Source organism: Nomascus leucogenys, chromosome 19, assembly GCF_006542625.1.
Source record: "Nomascus leucogenys isolate Asia chromosome 19, Asia_NLE_v1, whole genome shotgun sequence".
NCBI classification, from domain to species: Eukaryota; Metazoa; Chordata; class Mammalia; order Primates; family Hylobatidae; genus Nomascus; species Nomascus leucogenys.
Genome location: NC_044399.1, coordinates 66649350 through 66672508, shown reverse-complemented (window position 1 = coordinate 66672508; position 23159 = coordinate 66649350). Strand labels below are relative to the sequence as shown.

Sequence of the window (23159 nt, the reverse complement as noted above, 5' to 3'; positions counted from 1 at the left end):
GTATTCATGGGGTCCTCATGGAGGGCATGTGGATTGAGATTTAAAAGAATTACCAGGTGAACTAAGGGGCTCTAGTTTCTCCCACTTAATTTGGGGGGACCTAAGTTTCACCATCTGTTCAGCGAATGAAGATTGGGACAAAAAATAATCCAAGTTTTCATTTTGGTGCTCTTTCACCATATTTATTTTAAAATTTGAAAACTCCATGAAGTCCAGGGACAACTAGGTAGTTCCTGCCAGACTACTGGGAAATGCTTGGAGGAACAGGGTCCTCACTTCCCACTGGCCTTATGCAGAGCAGGGGTCTGGTGAAGTATGTCGGTGTTCCAGTCAGGATTGCATTTGGCAAAAAAGATGGCTACTAAAATAGTGTAAAAGGTTGTAGAGCTGTTGATGTGAATGACATACTAAGGTGAATAGCACTGAGCAGTTGAGCCACAGCTGAGTTCTTAGGTCTGGGTAGATCTTTGCCCCAACGATTAAACACTCTCTAAAATCTTGTGTTCAGGGACCATTACAGGGACACAGTAGGTAAAGAAGACAAATGTGATTAAGTGGATGGATGGATGGATGGATGGATGGATGGATGGGGTGTTAGATGGAAGGATGAATGGAGGAATGGATGAATGGATGGAGTGTTGGATGGAGGGATGAAGTCTTCAATGATGGATGGAGTGTTTTATGGATTGATGGATAGAGTGTTGGATGGATGGATGAGGGGATGAATTGGGGAAATGAATATAATTTTAGATAGATAGGAGGTGGGTGGATGGATGGGATATGGGATGGAAAGAGGGAGGGAAGGATGAATGGAGGGAGGGAGAGATGGGTGGCTAGATGGATGGATAATCTAGTGGTATATAGTCAGCCCCTGTAGTTTAACCTACCTGTGTTTGGAATATGAATTCAGTGCTTACTAGCTGTGTGACCTTGGGTAACATACATAACCTCTAAAAGTTTTAATTTTCTTAACAACGAAATAGGGCTACCGATGGCACATCCCTTGTAAGAGCATTCTGAGAAATATGTGATCCAATGCATGTAAGAGCCAGTGTCTGGGGCATAGTAATCACTCAATAAATGATAATCTCTAATATCTCAAGCAGACAAGACTATGAGGCAAAGTTATGAACAAGGTTTTGTTTATTTTTCTGTTGTTAAGGGAAATCACTTGCCATTTTAAGAACTAGTTCATATCCTGAATGCAGGTGGCAACACGTTAAAATGTTGACTGGGCTTGGTCCCTGCAGGTGTTGAGATAACTAAGCACTTAGGGAAATTCAGATACACTTTCATTTCCTCGAGACCACTGACAACAATAACCAAGGTTTTAAGCAAATACATAATTGGTATTGAACTGAATCACTCATTTACTAATTGTTTCTCCATGCCCAAATACTAACTGGCATTTGCTAAATTAGCCAACCCAGCTGGAGGGACCAGGAGGACTCATTAAAGCTGATGATTTGTAGGAAGTGAAATGTATGTAAGAGGCAGTCCCAGTGAACAGAAGGATGCCCGGGCTCAAGTCAGAAGCCTTGGAGTTAAATCCCTGTTCCAATATGTTTTAGTACTGGAATTAGCCTGAACTTCAGTTCCTTGTTAAAAATTGTGGTAATAATAGCTGCAAAGGTCACAGGGATAGGATGGGAATCACATGAGACAAAGCAGGTGAATGCATCGAGAAATTATTAAGGGCTATCCAAATGTAAGATGATACTTTTGCTATTCAGGTGATTAATACACAATACCAAGTACTGAAGAAAGCTTAAGTTTCCTGGCCTGATCACAATGACTGTTTTCCCTGATCAGATTTGCTGCCTGATTAATTTACTGTCCCCTGCTCGCCACACACCCGAGAAAGCCAAGAAATACACAGACAGAAGGGAGCGTCAAACCTAGGCAATAATCCAGATGATTCAGGCAAAAGAATTCTTTTGTTTGATATATCAGATATTGCAGCAAAAGGGGCTGGCTGTGAGTGGGGGAGGGTTGGAAGGAGCATACTACTAAGGTGACTCTTCACTTCAGATTCCTAAATCAGACACATCTGTCATCCACATGGGGGGTGACAGGGCCCTGCTGACAGCCTGTCCTATCCCGAGTCCCTCACTTGGCCGTCTCTGTGTCTCTCTCCATGTGACTCCCTCTGAATGTCTCTCTCTGACCCCCTTTCCCTGTCTCTTCTGAATCGCATTTTATCTCTGGATTTCCCTTTGGTTCTCTGTGGCTTACTCTCCCTCTTGCTCTTCCTACCCGCTTGCCTGTCCCTCGGACTCTGCCTCCTCTCCTCTCTCTGTCTCCTGGTGCCTGTCACTTTCGCTAACCCTCTTCTCTGAACCTTCCCTGCTCTCTCTTGCTTGGGGTTTCAGACCCCCTCTCACTCTCCTTCTGTCTCTTTGGCTCCATCTCCCATTTCTCTCCTCTCTCCACCTGTTTTCTCTCCTCTCTTTCTCTCTGGACCTCTGCCCCCTGCCCTCCCTTTCTCTCCCTCTCTGTTTGCTACCGTCTGACTCTCCCTGTTGTTCTCTCAGATGCTGGAAGCTGCTGCCCACTCTTTTGCAAAATCTGCTGTGCTGTTCCTCAGTGACCAATTTTCTTTCCTACAGTTAGAAAGTAGCCCAGGCCTTAACCCATTTCCTCCGGCGTATTCAAATTAATTAGGTGAGACCAGAATCGCACATTTCAGAACTAGAATAATATTTATTGAGCACCCTGGAGAGAAGGGGATGGAAGATGGAGAGGAACCAGAGCAAGGAGGGGGGTCACCAATGGAGGGAGGGGGAGGGGGAGTAGGCAGAGGGACTCACTCTTAAGGCCACGTGGTCTGGGAATGAGGGCTGCCTTCCTAGTTGCCAGAGGGTACTGGGAAAGGAAGGATCCTGGAGAATGGTCACACATGGGTGTAGGACCAGGAGCATTTCCTTAGCTGCCATGCACTTTGCAACATGTGGCAGGGTTCTCATCCTTAGGTAGCCTGTCAGGCAGCCCTTGTTTGAGAAACACCTTTTGCTGTACACCCCTCTCTCTTGGCTGTGCTGACCAGCTCAGTGCAGCCCACTGGGCATCAGGAGCCCTCTCCCAGAAGAAGATACATTGCATAGCACAAGCTGCTTTCTTCTTTTCTCACATGACCTAGAGACAGCCCCTGGTAACCACAGTTCTGCTTTCTGTCTTTACGGATTTACCTAACTGGATATGTTATAGAAGCATGGTCTTTTATGGTGTGCTTCTTTCACTTAGCATGATGTTTTCAGGGTCCATCCATGTGATAGCAGATATCAGTATGCCTTTTTTAAATGACTGAATAATATTCCATTGTGTGAATAGACCACATTTTGTTTTTCCTTTCAGCAGTTGATGGATTTTTTGGTTGTATCTTCCCTTTGGCTATTATTAATACTGCTGCTATGAACCTTTGTACACAAGTTTAATGCAACATATATTTTTCATTGTTCTTGGGAATACCTAGGAGTAGATTTGCTGGGCCATATGTTAATTCTGCATTTAAGGAACATTGCAGTTTTGAGGAGCTGCTAAACTGTTTACCAAAGGGATTGCAGGGTTTTCCATTTCCATCAGTAGTGTATGAAGGCTCCAATTTCTCTACCTCCTTGCCAACACTTGGTATTATGTGGCTTTTTGGTTATAGCTATCCTAGTGTGTATGAAAGGGTATCTCAGTGTGATTTACCGTTTTGGGACTAATATCTAGGTATATAATCCATTTTGAGTTAGTTTTTTATATGGTGTGAGGTAAGCATCCAACTTCCTTCTTTTTCATGTGGCGATCCAGTTGTCCCAGGACCATTTTGTGAAGGAACTATTCTTTCCCCCACAATTTACTCAGATGCATTTTTAAACTGCTGCAGTTGTCACTTTTCATGGGGGCAGAGTGTTGGAGCTGGGCTCCTGGTAAGAGGGAAGCCTTGGGGTGGGCAGGGCCCTACCCTCAGAGACACCCCTCGAGAAGATGGAAGAGTCTTTGCCTGGCATGTGCAAAACGGGAGTGCATTGAGGACTGGGGACCTGGCTCTGAAGTGACAGTATCCAGGTGTAGTTTCTTGTGGCTGTCCATACTCATCTGTTTCCCACTGCCAGTGGGTATCTCACATGTCACACCCACAGAGGGCATCCTGTTTGAAAGCAAATAGGAGAGCGATTCCCCCTAAATTATGAGCCCCTAGATGGCAAGAATTGGGTCCCATTGATCTTTGTCTCTTCAATGACTGGTGCATGCTGAGTCGTCAGTCAATGCATGTTTGGTTGTTGAAGCTAGGGTTAACAAAAGCTGCTTTCTCTGAGTAACTGGACCTCTTGCAGGGGGGCGGGTCTTTCCTGCTATGGCAGAGTCTCTGCCTGTCTCTCTTTCTTCCTGTGTATTTTTCCCCTGTGTTTGTGATTGCTCCCTCCTCTAAACTCCAGTTGTCTTCACTGTCTGCACCATCCACGTGTTTTGATTTTTATCTTTTCATCTCTATGTGCTGTCCTTGCAGCTCAATCACACCCTTCCTTGATAGCAGGAGCTGTGTGTTGTACTTATTTGGGTCTCCATTATCTAGTACATGATACTCAGTGTGTGGTTTTGGATGATGAAGTGGTCCCCTGATGTGCTGAATTTGAGGCCGATGGTTTCAGCCCTTCACCATAGTGGCATTCCACTGGCCAGCTGCTATAGATACCTGCCTGGCATAGGTGGATATTTGGGGAGCCAGTATTTTGAAAGGGCTCAGAGTTTACTGATATGAAATGAATTAAAGAAAGAAACCATAGTCCCAGCCTTTTAGTCTGTACCTCCTTAGTCTGTACCTTTACCCTGTGTACCCCCTGAGACTGACACCAGATGTACCTGACTATTGAGAGCTGAATGCTGTCTCTCTTCCTGCATCTCTGTAAATCAAAGGGCATATGAAAGTAAGCCAGCTCCCCTCATGGTTGTGCACACCTGCTCAGTAAATCTCATTATGTGATCTCCTCCTTGTTTAGGGCTCTGGCTGACATCTTAAGACAACAGGGACCAATCCCCATAGCACACTGTGAAAGAGAAACTATCTCGGCTATTGATACCTCTCCCAAAGAGAACACACCGGTCAGATCGTCCTCCAAAAACCACTACACTCCTGTGCGTACGGCCAAGCAGACTCCAGGTAAGTAACAGCTGGGCACCTTGATTCTTTGCTGAGGCTGGTGAGAGGTTTCAGGATGTTTCTGCTCTGGTGGGGCAGGTTGTGGACCATGATGGTGTGATGAGGGACTCTCTCATGGACAGGCAGGCTTGCAAAAGATTTTTGGGACTCTCTCCCTGGGGTGAGTTTGGAATGGGCAAGACTGCTGCCGGTTAGTGTCTGGGCTGGATGAGGACTGACAATTTCAGGCACTTGTGACCTAGTGAGTGGTTGGTATAATTCTCTTACCGGAAAAGGAGCTTGCAGCATCCATAGCAGGGTATGGCCATCCATTCGTCCACGTGGTGGGAAACTTTAGGCTGAGTAGGATGCTAGATATGTGACAAGAAATTACTGTACCCCAATGTAGAGCCTGCTCAACTACTGGGATCTCAAAGAGCTCCTTCCTGAGGGTGAGAATTAACATCTGTATTTTTGAGTGACCTTTTCCTGTGCTCTGTAGATTCCCTGGATGTATGATGAGTTGCCATAAAATAACAATATGCCTTTTACTTTTTGTACTTATCATTGCTATAACTGTGAAGAAAATGGCAGGGCTTATTTTCCTTGTCTTACGGGTCAATATGTGAAGCTCAAGGAAATTTAGTAACTTGAACAAGGTCACTGAAATGTTAATAATAATTAAAAAATCAGTAATAACAGTAATATAACCTAAATATTTATTGGAATCTTGTTCTGTGCCGAGAGTCATGCTGAGCCTTTTACATATATTTTCTTACTTATTCTCCACAGCAATCTTAGAAGTATTTATATTATCCCCATTTTGTGTGAGGAATGGAAAGGTTAAGTAACTTTCCCAAGGTCACATGATTAGTAAGAGAGAAAAACAAGATTCAAGCCAAGGCAAATAATTAACAACAGTAAGAACTAGGAAACCGTAATATCCTTACCCAGTTAAGGGTATGAATCCAAAATATCTGAGTGGACAGTCTCCTTACAAGTACAGCTTGGGAAGTCATCTGTTGTAGTGAGTGTTTCCAGATAGCCTCTCACTGGTACTAATCCTAGTCCCAGAGAAAGCTTTTACTTTGATGCTTGGATCTGAAATCTGCACATCTATTACTCTACAGTTTTCAGAGGATGGGCAATGTGATCTGAACTAAACCTGCAATAAGGATATATGACCACTAGGTGGCAGTGGGTGTGATCAAATCCAAACTAGCAAAGGTGCTGATGAGATCAAATTTATTTTCCATTCATTCTTTAATTTTCTTAAATTTATTACATCAGAAACCTAATATTTGCTTTTAAAATAGCATTCTTAAATGTTTTGAGAACCTAATAAAAGCAGATGACACTCCCTCCTGAAAAATACAAATACATACACATATTCATAGTCGATCAACAGTTGGTATATGATTTAGGGGAATTAATAGATTCATCCAAAGTTAAAAACCTCTGCTGTAAAGGTAAAGATTAGGGCTCCACCTTTGCAAAATGTCTAAGATGCATTTTCAGCTTTAATACCATAGATCCTTAAAACATAAGCAATAGAAGGAATCTTGGCAAAAACTTCTGGACCAGTGGTCATCTACATGGCAGCATTTTAGAATCACCTGAGGAGGTCTTAAAATTGCTGATGCCTGGGCTCCACAGAATCACTAGAATTTCTAGGGATGGTGTTGGCATCACATTAGTGTTTTAAATGATCTCCCCAAGGTGATTCTAACGTGCGTCTAGTGGTGAGAATCACTGGTTCTGAAGGATTCCTTCGTTTTATGAGTGAAGACACTGAAAACCTAAGCCAATGGTTCTCAAACTTGGCTGCACATTGGAATCAACTGGGGATCTTTAAAAATTAAGGATGCCTGGGCCCCACCCGCAGAGACTTACTGAATTGATGTGGAAGTGTGGCCTGAGAATGGAGGTGGGTGGGGGGGCTGGTTGCTAACACTTCCCAGGTGATTCTAATGTGAAGCTAAGTTTGAGAGTCACTGGGCTGTGGGAGTTGCATAGAGGCACCATTGTAACTAATCCTTTTTGTCATTGATCACTGTTGAACCCAACTCTGGGATTATCACCACCTTTGAATAGTGTATTTTGATTTTTCCAAGGATTCATCCTTTGAAGTCAGTCTCCACCAGAAGCTTGTTGTGACTCTGAAACTTCAGGTCACTCTGGCATCAAAAGCACCCCTGGTTGTTTATCTTCCCCTCTCTCTGTTCGGGTTTTCTTTGTCTCATTCTCAAGCGAGCTAGTTCCCCACTGCTGAATCGAGACTGATTAGGTGGACAGTCTGGATTTGCCCTTAAATACCCTTCACAGGGCAGGAAGATTTGTCATTTCTTCTGGTTTCTATATACCTCATGTCTTCTAGTGAGCTGAGAAGGAAAGCTTCCAGTTACATGATTCACTTCTATGTTTCAAGAAATTCTCCTCAAATTTCTCAAATTGGATCTCTTCACTTTGCGCTTAGAGATGGGAATAGTATCCTGGCCCAGAAAGCATTCTCAGTTGTGATGCTTAAATTTAAAAGCAATTTCATCACAAGCCGCAGCTTCTACAGATTATAATGGACACAATGCTTTTCCAAACAGTTGACATCCTTTGCCACAAAATATTGCAGTTTGAGCAGAAGTTGAACAGAACGTTGTGTAAGTGTTCAAAGTGGAAATGTACTGTAATTTTGCCACTCATCAAATCAACAAACCATCAATTGTAGGAGTATGGTAGTAAGTTTTTAGGGGGCTATTAAGGGAGATATCCAGCAACACCAACAGGCATCAGAACATATGAGCAGCTTTGCTACTCAAGATGGTGTTGGTGGGTCAGCCACATCGGCATCACCTGAGAGCTTATGGGAAATGCAGAATCCCAGAGTCTACCTCTCCTGCTGAATTAGAACCTGTAATTTGGTGAAATCGCTTAGCAATTAGAGTTTGGGAAGCACTGGGAAAGCTTGAGCATTGAAGTATGTTCCTCCATTTGCTTTTTGGCCCTGTCTCTTACTATGTATGTGATCTTGGGAAAGATTCTTTGTCTTTCCAAGTTTCTTTGTCTGCTGTTGAAGCCAATCGTACCTGTAGGTCAGAGTTGTTTTAATGGTATAATCAGTTAAACCAAGTGAAGCACTTAAGACAGGTCCCCATACATAGCAAACACTGACTGTTAGCCATGACCAGGCTATGGAGGCACATCCACAGCTCATGGAAAATGAATCAAATGAATGAAAGAACCAAAGGCAATGCATTGGTGTCCTTAGACCAGGCAGGGCCCATGGAGTTGTGTCTGGGATGAAGGTCCCTGGACTCAAGCCTTCCTGTGGTTGGCTCCTGTCTGGGGCACATCCTCTGGGGATGAAAGTAATTTGTGAGGCTTGGTCAGGCTTTTGGACATTGAAAGCACATGCTTGGTTGGTTTGGGATGTGGGTTGAGAGTCCTGCAGTAATAATGAAAACAATAATAACACAAGTACCATAGATTGAGAACTTACTATGTATTGGGTACTCTGCTAGGCACTTTATGCGTAATAGCGAATGGATCCTATAATATTTCTTAGATGTGAAAGTTTCTAATCCCACATTAGCAGAAAAATCCTGTCCCCTTCTATAAAAGCCTTTTACCCCAACTCTTCCAGGAAGCACCTTTCCAACTTTAAAGATTGCCCCATAAGGAACACTTGGTTTGAATGTAGAAAACCAGTGAACCCTGCTTTAATCCCTTACCCCTCAAATCTGGCTGCCTGCAGACCCTTGCTACTCAAAGTGTGGTCCATGGACCAGCAGCAACTGCATTCCACTGAACTTGTTAGAAATGCAGAATCTTGGGCTCTTCCTCAAACCTACTGAATCTGAAGCTGCATTTTAACAAGATCCTCAGAGGATTTGTACACATGGTAAAGTTGAAGAAGACCTCTCAGCGCAGTGATTCTCAGCCCTTGTCACACATTGGAGTTGTGTGGGGAATTCTGAAAATACCAATGCCTGCCCCCATCCCAAAGATTCTGATTTACTTGGTCTATGGTAGGACCTGGCATTGATATTAAAAAAGAAACAAACAACAACAAACTTCCACATGGTTCTCCTGTCCAGAAAACTTTGAGAACGGAGCTCTTAAAGTTTTGAGGGAACTGGAGGAAAGCTGTCAAATAAGGAAAAGATTCTTTGAAGATTGTTGAATATAGGTTCACATCAAGATCTGCAAGATGGAGACTGGTTAGACAGAGTGAGTGTGGCTGTTGTAACCAGTCCTCTCCTTAACAGGTGGGGCCGAAGGGAGTGGAAGGGTCAGGCTCATCTGAGAGAGGGAGGGGGTCAGCATGCAGCTTCGAATGGAGACCCTTGGGCAAAAGTAGTCACAAGTAGAAATAAAAAAGATTGTTCAGGGGACCAAGTGGAGCCATGAAGAGATGTACCATACCTAGCATTGCAGTTCCCTGAGTCCAGCACCTTAGAGGCTTGCTGTGGGCTTGCTTTTCATAGATGGGGAGCAGGAGAGACCTAGCACGTTTGCCTGACCTCGCCCCCTCCTAAAGAGCCTGTCCTGGGACATCTGGGGAGAGTGGGGTGCCCATTCCTGGCAGTAGCAATGAGATCATGTGCTGAGGTTCCAGAATGTTGATGTCCAACTTCACTTTATCAAGAGTGACATCATCTGGAGACAATAAATATTCATGCCCATCTACATACCACTGTGAGTTGTATAAAAGAACAGCCAGTCATCCTGCCTGCTGTCAAAGCCATATCCATTAATGGCAGACAAAGGGAGCCAAGGGTCATGACTCTCTAAGCTTCATGGAGACCCAGAATGGAGGCTGCACAGGTGGCAGAGGAGCACTCTGCCACAGCCTTGCATGCCCTGGTTCCCATCCCCCCATGCCTGTCTGACCTCAACCCCTACTACCTTCTGCTTCCCTCCCAGGCTCTGCACATACTAGTCTTCTCCAGACACACTGTTTCTTCTCATGCTGTTTGTATTCTTCCATTGAGATATTTCCCCCTCTCTGTTCCTGTAGCCCCAAATTTTCCAGCACTAGGTATTTGTTTTGTGAAATCTGTTGCTCAAGCAGCACTGTTTTGGAGAGGCCTTTCCTAACCTTCTCCTCTGTTACCATCTCCGGCTTTACTTTTCTCAGAGCACTTACATCATCTAACATCATACATTCGTCGGTTCATGTGTTTATTATCTGTCACCATCAGAATTTAAGCCCCAGGTACACAAGGGTTTTATCTTCCTGTCATCGTGGTATCCTAGGACCAAGAACATCACTTGAAAATCCTAGTTGCTCAAGAGCTGTTTGTTCAGGGAGTGAATGAAGGATGACATAGTCCTTTACTTGGATGGGCGTAGGATCCAAGCACAGATACTGGTTATGCAGCTGCATACTGAAGAACTCCCTCCAAGACTGCATCCCATGTAGTAGCCCTCTCTGTAAAGTAAGTATGGTGTCTGTCACTTGCATAACCCATAGGCCGGTCACCAGCCAGCCGGTTGAGCCAGAAGGTCCTGGTATCCAGCGCCCAGGTTTTTTTTTTTTTTTTTTTTTTTTTTGGATGGAGTCTTGCTCTGTCGCCCAGGTTGGAGTGCAGTGGCACGATCTCAGCCTGCTGCAATCTCCACCTCGCGGGTTCAAGTGCTTCTCCTGCCTCAGCCTCCCAAGTAGCTGGGACTACAAGAGCCCACCACCACACCCGGCTAATCTTTGTATTTTTAGTAGAGACGAGGTTTCACCATGTTGGCCAGGATGGTCTCGATCTCTTGACCTCGAGATCCACCTGCCTCAGCCTCCCAAAGTGCTGGGATTACAGGCATGAACCACCATGCCTGACCTGCCCAGGCTTCTTACCAAGCCCTGCAGCCCCTCTCCTCCTATCTGGGGCTGACCCAGAACTCCATGGGTCAGCGCAGCCAGGGACTGGGAGCTTCGCTTCCATGGCTGGGCTCAGAGGGACTATCACCCGGGGTGCCCTTCCAGTTCTTTCCGCCCTGCTAAGAAAGTGTGGGTGCCTTGGAAGCCCAGGCAGCCCAGAGAGTCCCTGTTCCCAGAAAACCTGGGCCGTGCAGCTGAACTGGGAAACTTCTTGTGAGTCTCAGCTTCTTATAGGAAGTAGGACTTTTCTTTTCTCAGTCATCCGCAAAGAAACAGAACTGTTGTTCTAGAGGAGTCTGAGATGATAGCCTCATAAGGTTTTGGAGCTCTATGGAGATGGTGAGATTAGCTGGCCAGAATTATGCTTGGCCTGTGAGGAAACTGAGGCACACAGGGGTCACTTAAGTGGGAGATGACATAAATATAGATATAAAGCAACCGAAGCGCATCTGACACAAGAGCAAGACAATTTTAAGTCTTCACTGTCCAGTATATTGGTTCCTAGCCACATGTGGCTGTTGAGCACTAATTGTTAAAATTAATTTTACCTATTTATTTTTATTTTGTAAGTTTCTGTGTTTTTAGAGAGCGAGCCTTGCTCTGCCATCCAGGCTGGAGTGCAGTGGTGCAATCTTGGCTCACCGCAACCTCCACCTCCTGGGTTCAAGAGATTCTCCTGCCTTAGTCTCCTGAGTAGCTGGGATTACAGGTGTGTGCCACCACAACTGGCTAATTTTTGTATTTTTAGTAGAGACAGGGTTTCACCATATTGGTCAGGCTGGTCTCGAACTCCTGAGTTCGTGATCTGCCCGCCTTAGCCTCCCAAAGTGCTAGGATTACAGGCATGAGCCGCCGTGCTCAGCCAGGAGTTTAAGTGTGATGATCAGATTTCTATTTTCTGATTGCCAAGTAGTGGACAGCACAAGTTAATGAGAGAACTTTCTATGACTTTCTCTGACTTCTCTTTCCACAGGAAGACACCCTCCTATAGAGGGGGTAAGGTGATGCAGAAAGAGCTTGTAGGTTTCATAGTAAGACAAACCAAAGACCAAATTGCCCCTTGGTTTGGACAGCCTGGACCTTAGTCCAGGGCTCTTAAATAGGAGTTGGCAAACGTTTTCTGGAAAGGGCCAGATCTTCAATATTTTAGGCTCTGCAGGCCATAAGATCTCTGTGGCAGCTACCCAGTTCTGCCCTTGAAGCACAAGAACAGCCATAGATGATAAGTAAATGAATGGATGTGTGTTTTCATAAAATTTGGACATATGTTTCCATAAAATGTCATTTACAGTAGCAGGTAATGGGCAGGGCTTGGCCTGTGGGCTCTAGTTTGTCAGCGCCTCTCTGAAAGTCCCAGCCGTCTTCCATGCGGTATTTCCTTCCATGTGGAATGTGACTAGAGACACATCCTTCTCTGGGATCCCATAGGGGAATGGATGGCAGACACAGAGCTGTGAGCCCAGGAGGTGCCCTGACAATGTCAGGTCCCATTCCCCTCTTTCCTTCCCTGAGGCTCTAGCCAAGGTATTGCTTGATTCTGATTTTATAGCCGGTTGAACCAGGGCTCATGAGGCCTGATGAATGAATCATGTTGCAGTGGGGCCCAGGGTCTCCAGGGTGCAAATGGAGAGGCAGCAGGTGTAGACAACTGTTTTGCAAAGCTCGGCTGTCAGGGAGAGAAGAGGCGGGAAGGGTGTGAAACAGAGGGTGTGCTCATCCTATGTGAGGGGTGAAGGGTGGGGGGAAACATGAAAACATGCCCATGCTGGAGGAAGAGAGCTGGTAGAGAAGGGTATGGAGGGGAGGGGTGCAGGAAGGGAGGGACCCGGGCAGGCCTTGGTTCTCCTCAGCCCTGACCTTCTCAGTGGCTTTTTTCTATCACTTAGGTGATGAGGTTGAAAGCATGGTTATTAAATTTATAAGTGACACATCACTGGGAGGGATGGTCAGCACCCCTCAGATGATGACAAACTCGGGATTTAACATGTCTTGCATGGTGCAGATACCCCAAGTTCCATTTTATTTATTTATGTTTTATTTTGAGATGGAGTTTCACTCTTGTCACCCAGGCTGGAGTGCAGTGGCGTGATCTCAGCTGACTGCAATCTCTGCCTCCCAGGTTCAAGCGGTTCTCCTGCCTCAGCCTCCCGAGTAGCTGGAATTACAGGTGCACACCACCACGTCTGGCTATCTTTTTTTTTTGTATTTTTAACAGAGATGGGGTTTCACCATGTTGGCCAGGCTGGTCTCAAACTCTTGACCTCAGGTGATCTGCCTGCTTCAGCCTCCCAAAGTGCTGGGATTACAGGCATAAGCCACCACGCCCGGCCCCATTTTCCATTTAACAAGACCCCCTCTGCTGGCCAAAGCTCACCTTTCCTTCTGTGCCCGGGACCCCATCTCTTCCTGGTTCACAGAATCTTGCTCCCTGGACTTCCACCCTTCCGCTCCTGCGCCCTTCTCTAGCAGCTCTGCTCCTCCAGCCTGGGAATATGTTCAGCCTCTTTACCCTCACACAGGATGAGCCCACCCTCCATTTCACACCCTTCCTGTCTCTTCTGTCTCCGACAGCCGAACTTTGCAAAACACTTATCTACACCTGCTGCCTCTCCGTCAGTTCCCCTTCCCTCCTCCTCAGCTCATCTCCTCCGCTCCACTACCAGGCAACCTCCTTCCCACAGTTTTGGGGGGTTCTGAGAACAGCTTCTTTTTTGGCTCTGCCATCAGAAACCCTGCCACTCCTTCCATGGACACCAAAGCTCTGCCTACTCAAACACATTTGGGTCCTTATGGGGACTCACTCTGTCTTCTGCAGCTCCCCAGCCATACTCTGCTCTTTGCTCGGTCTGGAATGTTCTCTTTTCGTTCACTTTCCCTCAGCCTAGCCTGCTCTTCCTTATATCCCAGGCTCCCACGTGGCTCTCCCTTCCCTGGCTCCCTGCCTGGGGGCGTTTCTCCGCTGGTCCTTGGTGGCATCCTGGGCTCCTCCGTCCTTGCAGAGAGGCAGTGGAGCGGGCTGACTAGGATTGTTGGCCCCAGTCTGGAACCCCGCTCTGTCTTCACTAGCTGGAAGTACGGCTTGATCACTTTACTTAACCTTCTGTGCCTCAGTTTCCTGATCTGTAAACTGGGTATAAACTCTCCTACTTGTGTTGTTGTGAAGATTGACTTAACCACCTCTGGGCTATCTGGTTTCTCTCGGGTGTGTCTGGTATCAGCATAGCTCACCTGACAATCTCCAATCCCTGGCTCAGAGCCTGGCATACTCAAGCTGTCCAGTAAATACTCAAAGTGACTAGCAATGATGCAAACCCCATATTTGGGTCAGAAGTCCCAGTAAGTCCCACGGGGAACAGTAGGTCATATGAGAGAGTCACGAGGGTTTAGGATGAATGAACAGAGCAAGTTGAGAGCTCTGGAAACAGCTATGTCTTTAGACTGCATCGAAACAACCTGGAATCGAGACCCAAGGTGGTGGCATGCCAGCTGTTTTCATGGCTGGAGTGTGATGCCTGAGTTCCTGTGTCCTGTTGTAGACACTCGTGCCCCTGGCCTGCCAGAGAGGGTGATACGGCTCCCGGGAAAGCTGGAGAACCCTGTTCTTCAAATCATATTAGCAACTAACAGTACTTTTAAAATGCCTTCCATGGACTGGCCTATCTAATTCTTGTAACAAGCCCATGAGGCAGGCACCATTATAATGCCCACTCCATAGATGAAGAAACAGGTTCAATGGGCATTAGAAGCTTATCCAAGGTCACACAGCCAGGAGTGGGTGCTGACTGGTCTGGACTCTAAACACAGACCCTAGAGCTCAAGCCCTGAGGTCAAACTGACCAGAGGTGCAGACAGGGCCCCGGGAGCCCCCTCCAGCTACGTGAATCCTGTTCTGAAGCCGTGTGTCTGCACTTCTCATTTGTCCCAGTGCATGGATCTAGGGCTGTGGGGAGGACACCAGAGGAGGCCACTGCTTGCTCAGCACAACAGCAGGCGCTCTCCTGACGTGAGCCCCTCTGCTCCAGGTCAGACCACCTTGCCATGCAGTGAGCTGCTCACTCCGTGATGATTTTAAGCGAAGGAGAGGAACAACTTGGGTATTTCCAGCTTGAGAGGAAGGCTGGCCTAGCAACTTCCAAGGTCCTACTTTTTGTGTGTCATTATAGAAACAGTAGCTGGGATTTGTTGAGGGCTGACTGTCCAGGCCCTGGGCTAGGAGGCTTCATTGTCATAGTCCTCATGTAGGCACTGTCCCCCTCCCAGTAGATAGGAGGCTACAGCGACATGGAGTGATGGGCAGCCTGCCCGCAGGTGCACTCCTTGTCAATGTCAGGGTGTGGGTCTGACCTAGGCAGCCCAGTATCCAGGACTCACTTTCTCACTGGCTGCACTTCTCTTGGGATTCTGTGACCCAGGGTCAGAGCCCAGGCGAAACTTAGGCCAAATCACCATTCTATTCTCAGTGCCAGGCTTGTCCTGCGAGGAAGCGTTAATTTATCATTTTATGCCATTCAGAAAGTGAGTGCTAAGCACCTGTGTTCTTATCCTGGGAGATAAGTGGCTTTTCTCAGCATAGGATTGCCTTAAGGACAGGTGTGCCCAGAAGCAAAGCTTTCCAGAAGCCAGAGGAGCTGTCCTTGTGATGACGGGACCAGCTGTGCCCAACTCGTCCCACCCTTAGGGCTTCGTCCTGCCTGGTTGCTGCACAGGCTTGACCAGAAAGGACCCATCCCCTGCCCCTCCCAGCAAGGAGGCAGCTGGAGTCGGGGGCAGAGAGAGCCTGCTTTCCCCACATGGCCGGGGGAGAAAGGAGAACCATTGAGCTGGCTCACTAATCACTCACCACTACGCCCAGGGAGCCAGAGGGTTTAGAATATGGCCGGGCTGTTCCCAAAATGAGGTGCCGGTGAGAGGGAAAGCCAAAGCACGGAGGACAGGGTTAGAATTCGCAATTACCTCCATGAGTTGGCAAAACGAAGGAAGCAACAGAGCGCAGTGCAGTGACAGGAGCAAGAGGGTGCTGGGCAAGGGTGGCCCTGAGCAGCAGGAAGTGAGGGAGAGCAGCCCTATGACCCTGGCCCCCAGGGATGTGGAACGTGGGAGCTCTCACCTGGAGGGAGAGCCCAGCCTCTATCTAAGTGGCCTTTAGCGGTCTTTTCCTCATGGGCTTAATGTCCATTGCCTACAGAGTAAAGGCTATTTGGGAAACCAAAGATGGAGGAGGAGACGGCATCCATAGCTAGATGTGACACACCAACTGTGTGCTGAACACTTCGTTAGGGCCTACAGGAGCTGAAAGGTGGATTAGACACAGTCCTGGCCTCAGGGGCTTAACTCCAGGAGCAGAAAGACGAGACAATACAAGAAGATAATTGACTCTACAGGTGCCCCTCCAGAATTACAGGCCACATGCCCAGAATGCTCAGAGGGAGGTCGTGTGGTCAGGGTGATCGTCACCAAGTGCGTGAAGAGCAGGTAAGATTGAATGTGCAAGAAGGAGGGTGGAGGGTACTCCTGGAGGATGGAAAACTGGGGTCCACAAGAGCATGGAGAACAGCAATGCGTAAGGGACTAAAGGTTTGCAGAAGGGCACAGTGATCAATTCCTTTGGAAAGATTGGTTGTGGCTTTTCTGTAAACAGACAGGAGTGATTAAAGATTTGGGACAACAGCCAGGAAGGAACTGGAACTCTGTGTTCTAGTGGGGAAGGCTGCTCTGAGCAGGAGGAATTTTTTTTTTTTTTTCATTAAACATATGGACTGTGTCCCTGGCAGGGTGGAAGATGTGTGGGAGCAGGTAGGGGTCCCTGCTGTGGTGGTGGCAAATGGCTCAGTTGTTCTAATGGCACGGGAATGGGGCAATGTTGGACCCTCCAAAGGGACTTGGAGAGGAGGCTTTTGGGGGCCTGCAGTGAGAAACCCACAGAGGAGATGTGAGGAGCCCAGTTCATTAGCAGCACCTTGAGAGCCAGAGAAGGAGGAGGGCAAGATGGGACTCCAGATTCATTGATTCCTTTCTTCATTCAAAAGTGATTTTGGTCCTTTATTGGATGTCAAGCATCAGCAATACAGTGAACAAAACAAAGTCCCTAGTCTCATGGTGTTTACATTCAGCTAGAGGAGGCAGAAAATAAACGCACAGACATATACTTGAAATCAGGCAATAAGGCTTTGAAGAGAAAGAGAGCAGGAAAAGAAAGTAGGAAGTGATGAGAAGTGAAAGAAAGTGATGAGAAGTGAAAGGAAGGAACCTGATTTGAGGAAGGACCACTGAAGCCAAGACCCAAATGACTGAGCCATGTGTGACCATCTGGAGGAAGGGTCTTTAGGGCAGAAGTGAAATCCTGCTTGGTATGAAGAAGAGACCAGAGTGGTTGGAGCAGAGAGAGCCAGGATAGAGGCATGTTAAGGGCTAGAAGTCAGAGATGAGGGGCCTTATGGGTCACACTACATCTTGAGTTTCATTCTGGATGTCATGGGAGTTCTTGTAGGGCTTATAGCACAGTAGAGGTATGATCTGACATGTGGTTTTCATAATCACTCTGGCCACAATCTTGAGACTAGATTCTGTTTTTGCTTTTTTGGTTTTTTTTTTTTTGAGGTGCAGTCTCGCTCTGTCGCCCAAGCTGGAGTGTGCAGTGGTGCAATCTCTGTTCACTGCAACCTCCGCCTCCCGGGTTCAAGCAATTCTCCTGCCTCAGCCTCTCAAGTAGCTGGAATTACAGGCTCGTGCCACCATGCCTGGCTAATTTTTGTATTTATGGTAGAGACAAGGTTTCACCATGTCGACCAGGCTGGTCTTGAACTCCTGACCTCAAGTGATCCGCCTGTCTCAGCCTCCTAATGCTGGGATTACAGGTGTGAGCTGCACCTGGCTGAGACTAGATTCTGGAGGGGCAAAGATGGCGGAGGGGAGGTGGCCTAGGAAGTGGAATCTATTGCATCACCTGGGTGATGGGAGGGAGATGGGACTTGGACTGGAATGTCAGTGATGGAAGATGTGAGAAACACTTTCTACAGGGTTTGTTTTTCTTAACTTGTTATTTTGAACAATTTCAAACCAATGGAATATTTGCAAGAATGATACAATGAATACCCACACACCATTACTAGTTGTTAACATTGTAACATATTTGCTTCTCTTTATCTCTCTGTCTTCTTCCCTCTCCTTTTCCATAACATCATCATCGTCGTCGTCATCGCCACCACCACCACCATCATCATCACCATCACCAATACCATCATCATCATTCACCATGACCATCACCACTGCCGTTGACATCACCACCACCATCATCACCATCACCACAATTATCATCATCCACTGCTGTCAACACCATCAACACCATCAACACCATCATCACCACGACCATCATTACCATCATCATCATCATCATTTTTGAACCCTGTGAGAACAAGTTGTCAATATTATGACTCTTCATTCAGGACGACTTCAATATGTATCTTCTCAGTTCAAGGATGTTCACTTACATAACTATGATACAATTACCAGATTTATGAAATTTGTCATTGTTTTAATACTAACATCTAAAGGAGATTTCAGGATTTATTTGTAGGTATTTGCTGATGGATTGTATGGAGGGTATGAGGGGAAGACAGGAGTCACAGATGATTCCAAGGATTTTTGGCCAGACCAAACAGTTGATGAGAATGGCCAGGTCAATCCAAGGACTTGGAATGAATAGCTGAGAGGTCTTACCCAAAGGAAAACTGGAAATGTTTGAGTTTTGGCAGATGAGCAGATGAGCTGAGGGGTGTTCAGTTCTCCAGTGGATGTTGCCAGAGTAATTACAAGGGAAGTCAAAGAATCTGGTCTGTCCCTCCCCACCCCCAGTTTCTCTTTTCTTTCTGTCTCTCTCTCTCTTACACACACACACACACACACACACACACACACACACACACACACACCGCATGTACATATATAGACTTTCTTCTCCCAGAGATCTAGACCTGAATGTAGCCATGGCATATCTCATCAGAATGATAAGCAAATCGATAATGATGCATTGAACTGTAAGTGCCTTGAGTACAGGGATATGTCTGCTTTGCTCACTCTATTCACAGTGCCAGTGCATTTTGCACAGATCTTGGCACTTAGTAGGCATTCAATAACTATTTCTTGAATAAACGAGTGACAGAATGAATGCCCTTATTTAATACGTTATACAGAGTGCAATGATTATAATTATGTATGCTCACAAATAACTGAATTATCTAAAGTAAAAGTTACTGATACAGAAGAGAAGCTTCTCTCTTCTGTGAAAGAAGTCAGTTCAGGGAGAATATGGGCTCTACAGTGTCGAGGCAACCAGATTCCTTCTATCTGGTTGCTCTGGCTTCCTAAGCATGTGTCTTCCATGTCATAGCCCAAAATGGCTGCCTGAGCTCATGCCATCATGTCTGCATTCCAGACATCAGGAGGGAGAAACGACCAAGAAGATCAGACCTCATTTCTTTAAGAACACTTGCTTGAAGTTGTCATACCACTCCTACTTACATCACATTAACTAATGTGGTTTTTCTTTTCAGTGGCCATGCGATCAATTAAAATATGGGAGTTCTTTGACTAGAGAAGAATGGCTATTGGGGGGCAATTAATGATTTGTGTCACAGTGTGGCCCACAAGGGGACTGTGTAATGCTTCTACCACAAACCGTTGGTATTAAAAAATATCAGGTGAAGTGAGCTGCTGTGGCTACCCTGTGTGCTTTTCACTGTAAATATGAGCAGTTATGTCACTAGGTGGACTGTGAATGCTTAGAATGGGGAGGGTCACTGGGAGACTCCTGGAGAGATGAGTGAAAGCTCTAAGGATGCTGTTTTTCCCTACTTTTGGTTCTGATATGGAGGCTGCAGAATGTTACCCCACAGCAAAGCCAAGGCACTGGGGAAATCCCTGCAGAGTCCCTAAGTCTGTGTCCCGACTGAGCCTCCTGAAATCAGAGGCTGCATCCTATTCATCTTTGGGTCCCTGCACCTGCACTCTCAGGAGCTCTGGACTCTCCTGTCCTGTGTCTCCTCGCCCATATGTGTTGAGTGAAGATAAGGCAATCAATTTAGATTATTCAGAAGTTTTACAAGGTGCAACAAAGCCAGTTTTTCCTAACTAGAACATTTGTGAAAGTTTAGCCAGAGCTATCTAGAAAGCATGTTGATATGGACGTTGCCTCAGCTCCATCCACCTACCCCTGCGAGGAGGCAGGAGCAGCCTCTCCCAGATCAAGACCCCGCTGTGGGTGGGCTGCCAGCTAGCAGCTGGGCGAAGGCCACATTTATCCCTGCCCTGCTTCTTTATTCTGTTCTGTATTCAAGCTTCGTATTTCCCTTTGTGTGTGTTTAGCTTAGGGATTTATCACCGTGGCTTAGATCTGTGATGAAATAGATAAGCCTGCACTTTAATAAATGTGGCGTTTCTTTCCCCATAAGAATTAGATTAAAGGAAATGGGGCCTCTGAGGAGGCGGGGCAGGGCAGGAAGGTGGAGCTGGGTGGCCGAGGCAGGCAGAGACACTGCCAGCCAAGCGTTGGAGAGGCTGGGGTGCACTTTGGGGCCATTTAAGAGTGAGCCGCAGAGAAGCAGCCTCATGTTTTCCACAGAAAGAAGCTAGAACAGCAAAGTCTGGTAAGTGCTATGGAGCCCTCCTGAGTGGCCAGTTTGGGGTTGCTGGCTTGACTCCTTGCGGTGCAGCTACAAGCATACTTCCTGCAATTATTTGCCAAAGTCCTGGGTGAGAGTTCAGGGGTTGCAGATCTTCCTCGGGCCACAACTTCAGCTCCAGGGCAACCAGAGAAGCACTGTTATTGTAGAAAGAGAGAGTGAGACACGTAACCTTGAGCAAAGACACTGCTTAACCTTGCTGGGCCTCTGCTTGCTTTTCTCTACTTAAGAATACTCAAATCAACTTGTTAGACCCTCGTAGAGGTACTAGACAATAAACATAAAGCAACAAAGACAGTCCTGGAACATGTTTGATGTGCACAAAATGGTAGCCCTTAGTATTATTACTATTAGGGAGCTAGGATCAGTGTCACACAATAATCCGAGTGATCTCAGGCCATTTCCTCCATAGTTTTTAGGACCGGAAACTCTGCAATGCCCTGTGGTCCCTGTGAGCCCTCTTCCTAAGAGGCTGTTAGATGGGAATCCTATAAGGTCAGTAATATTATTATTTCTATTACCACCTTGGTAATAGAGGCTTAGGAAGGCTGACTGACTTGTTCAAGGTCAAACAGTTTGTTGTGGTGGTGCCTGCAGTGGTTACAAGAGCTTATAAGACAGGTTCTCCCAACTCCCCTGGTTGGGCATTGCCTCCCACCCTTCTATTATTTTTTCTTCACAGCCGTAAGGTCACTGTGACCAAGAATAGCAAAGAGCAAAAAGAGAGAGAGAAAGAGGGAGAGAGAGAGAGGAGGCTAGGGAAATGACCCGCATTTTCAGTTTTCATTAGCAGGCTCACACTCTCTGGGCTGCTCTGGGCAAACACCTGGCTCCTTAGATTTTCCTGTAAAAGAAACTTGTGGTGACTTTGAGGGTAATAAAGGTTTAGCTGAGGCTGGCCAGCACCCTCCGGTCTGTGGGCTCGAGTGAGTCGGAAGGGCTGCTTGGGCATTCTGAGCCTTATCTTTTTCTAAGAAGGAGCGAAATGTTTTCCTATATAAACATTCTTAAATAAGAGCCACTGAATCAACAAGCCTTGGTGGCATTTCTGTTTATGTTGTTGCTACATAAAGGTTTGCTAAAGCACCTTGCAGATCACGTTTTGAAACTCCCTTTAGGATATATGATGGCTGTGATTGAAATTTACCCCAGGTAGATTGAGAGTCATTAATCTGTGCAAACAAATGCAACAAATGATGGGATTCTCTGCCCACTGAGAACTTACCATCTGAGTAAACAAGATGTATATACATAAAGAGTTAAATATAATAGCTGTGTACGGATTTAAAATATGTACAAGACTGATTATGGAAATGTTCATTTATTATCCTTAAGAACAAGGTGCTGCATGTAGGTGTCTGGCGAGAGAGGCTGCAATACAATCCATAAACTAGCATGAATTCAGGAGTACAGATGAGAATTGTATATGGACATCCACATAAATAGGAGCATGCTGAAAGTTCATTCACTCTCTTCAGCTTTGTTGAGTGCCTGCTGCATACCAGGCCTAGTGCCAGAGGTTCAAATGTCCAAGAAGGTAGCCTGAGAGCTGTTGGATATTGACTATGACCTTTAAGGGTAAATAAGACTTGAATGGTCAGAAAGCTGTGGAGGAATTGACCAAGATAGGAATGGGTTGATTTAAGGAAAACTATCAGGGTAGAAACATCAGGCCTCATAGGAGAGGGAATAGATCTGTCCTTTTGAAGCAGCATGTTCAGTGAGGGGAATGGAGTGAGAGCAAGTTACAGAAGAGGGCTGGAAATAGAGTTGGAGGTCTTGAATGGCAGGATTTGTTCAAAGGGAATTCCTGAGACAACATCATGATAGTGGTGTTTACATTCACATTCATAATCACCTTAGAGAACTGACCATTTCAATTTCTGATTGTTTATTGGTGGTATATAAAAATACAATTGCTTTTTATATAATCACCTTGTATCCTGCAAACTTGCATAGTCCTATCAGTTTGATTAGCTTTTTCACAGATTTTTAGAATTTTTACAAACAATTATACCATCTGCAAGTAAAGCTAGTTTTACTTCTTCCCTTATTATTTAGATACCTTTTATTTCTTTTTCTTGCCTTATTGCACCAGCAAGGATGTATATAATATATAATATATCATGTATAACATGGAGTCAAAGTGGTGACAACTTATTTTCTAATCTTAGGGGGAAAGCAGACTTTTGCATTGTGATGTTAGCTCTATGTATTTTGGAGATGCCCTTTATCAAATAGGAAGAGTTTTCATTAATTGCTAGTTTATAGAGAGTTTTTATGAGGAATGGATGTTGGATTGGGTCAAGTGCATCTTTTGTATCTGTTGAGATGATGATACAGTTTTTCCTTTTAGCCTGTTAACATGGAAAATTACATTGATTGGTTTTCAAATGTTAAAACAACCTTGCATTCCAAGGATAAACCCTACTTGGTCATAATGTCTTACCATTTTTATATATTATTATATTTTACTTGCTAAAATTTT

General features: G+C 45.8%; 1 protein-coding gene across 4 annotated transcripts in view; it reads left to right on the top strand.

Annotated features, from left to right (window-relative positions):
• SHISA6 (shisa family member 6) overlaps positions 1–23159 on the top strand; it is a 325784-nt gene that overhangs the window by 17013 nt on the left and 285612 nt on the right. For all 4 annotated transcript variants that reach the window (XM_003274696.2, XM_030799427.1, XM_003274695.2 and 1 more), the window contains exon 2: positions 4986–5146. In XM_003274696.2, coding sequence (XP_003274744.2) covers positions 4986–5146 — 161 coding nt within the window. The remainder of the gene's footprint in view (positions 1–4985; positions 5147–23159) is intronic.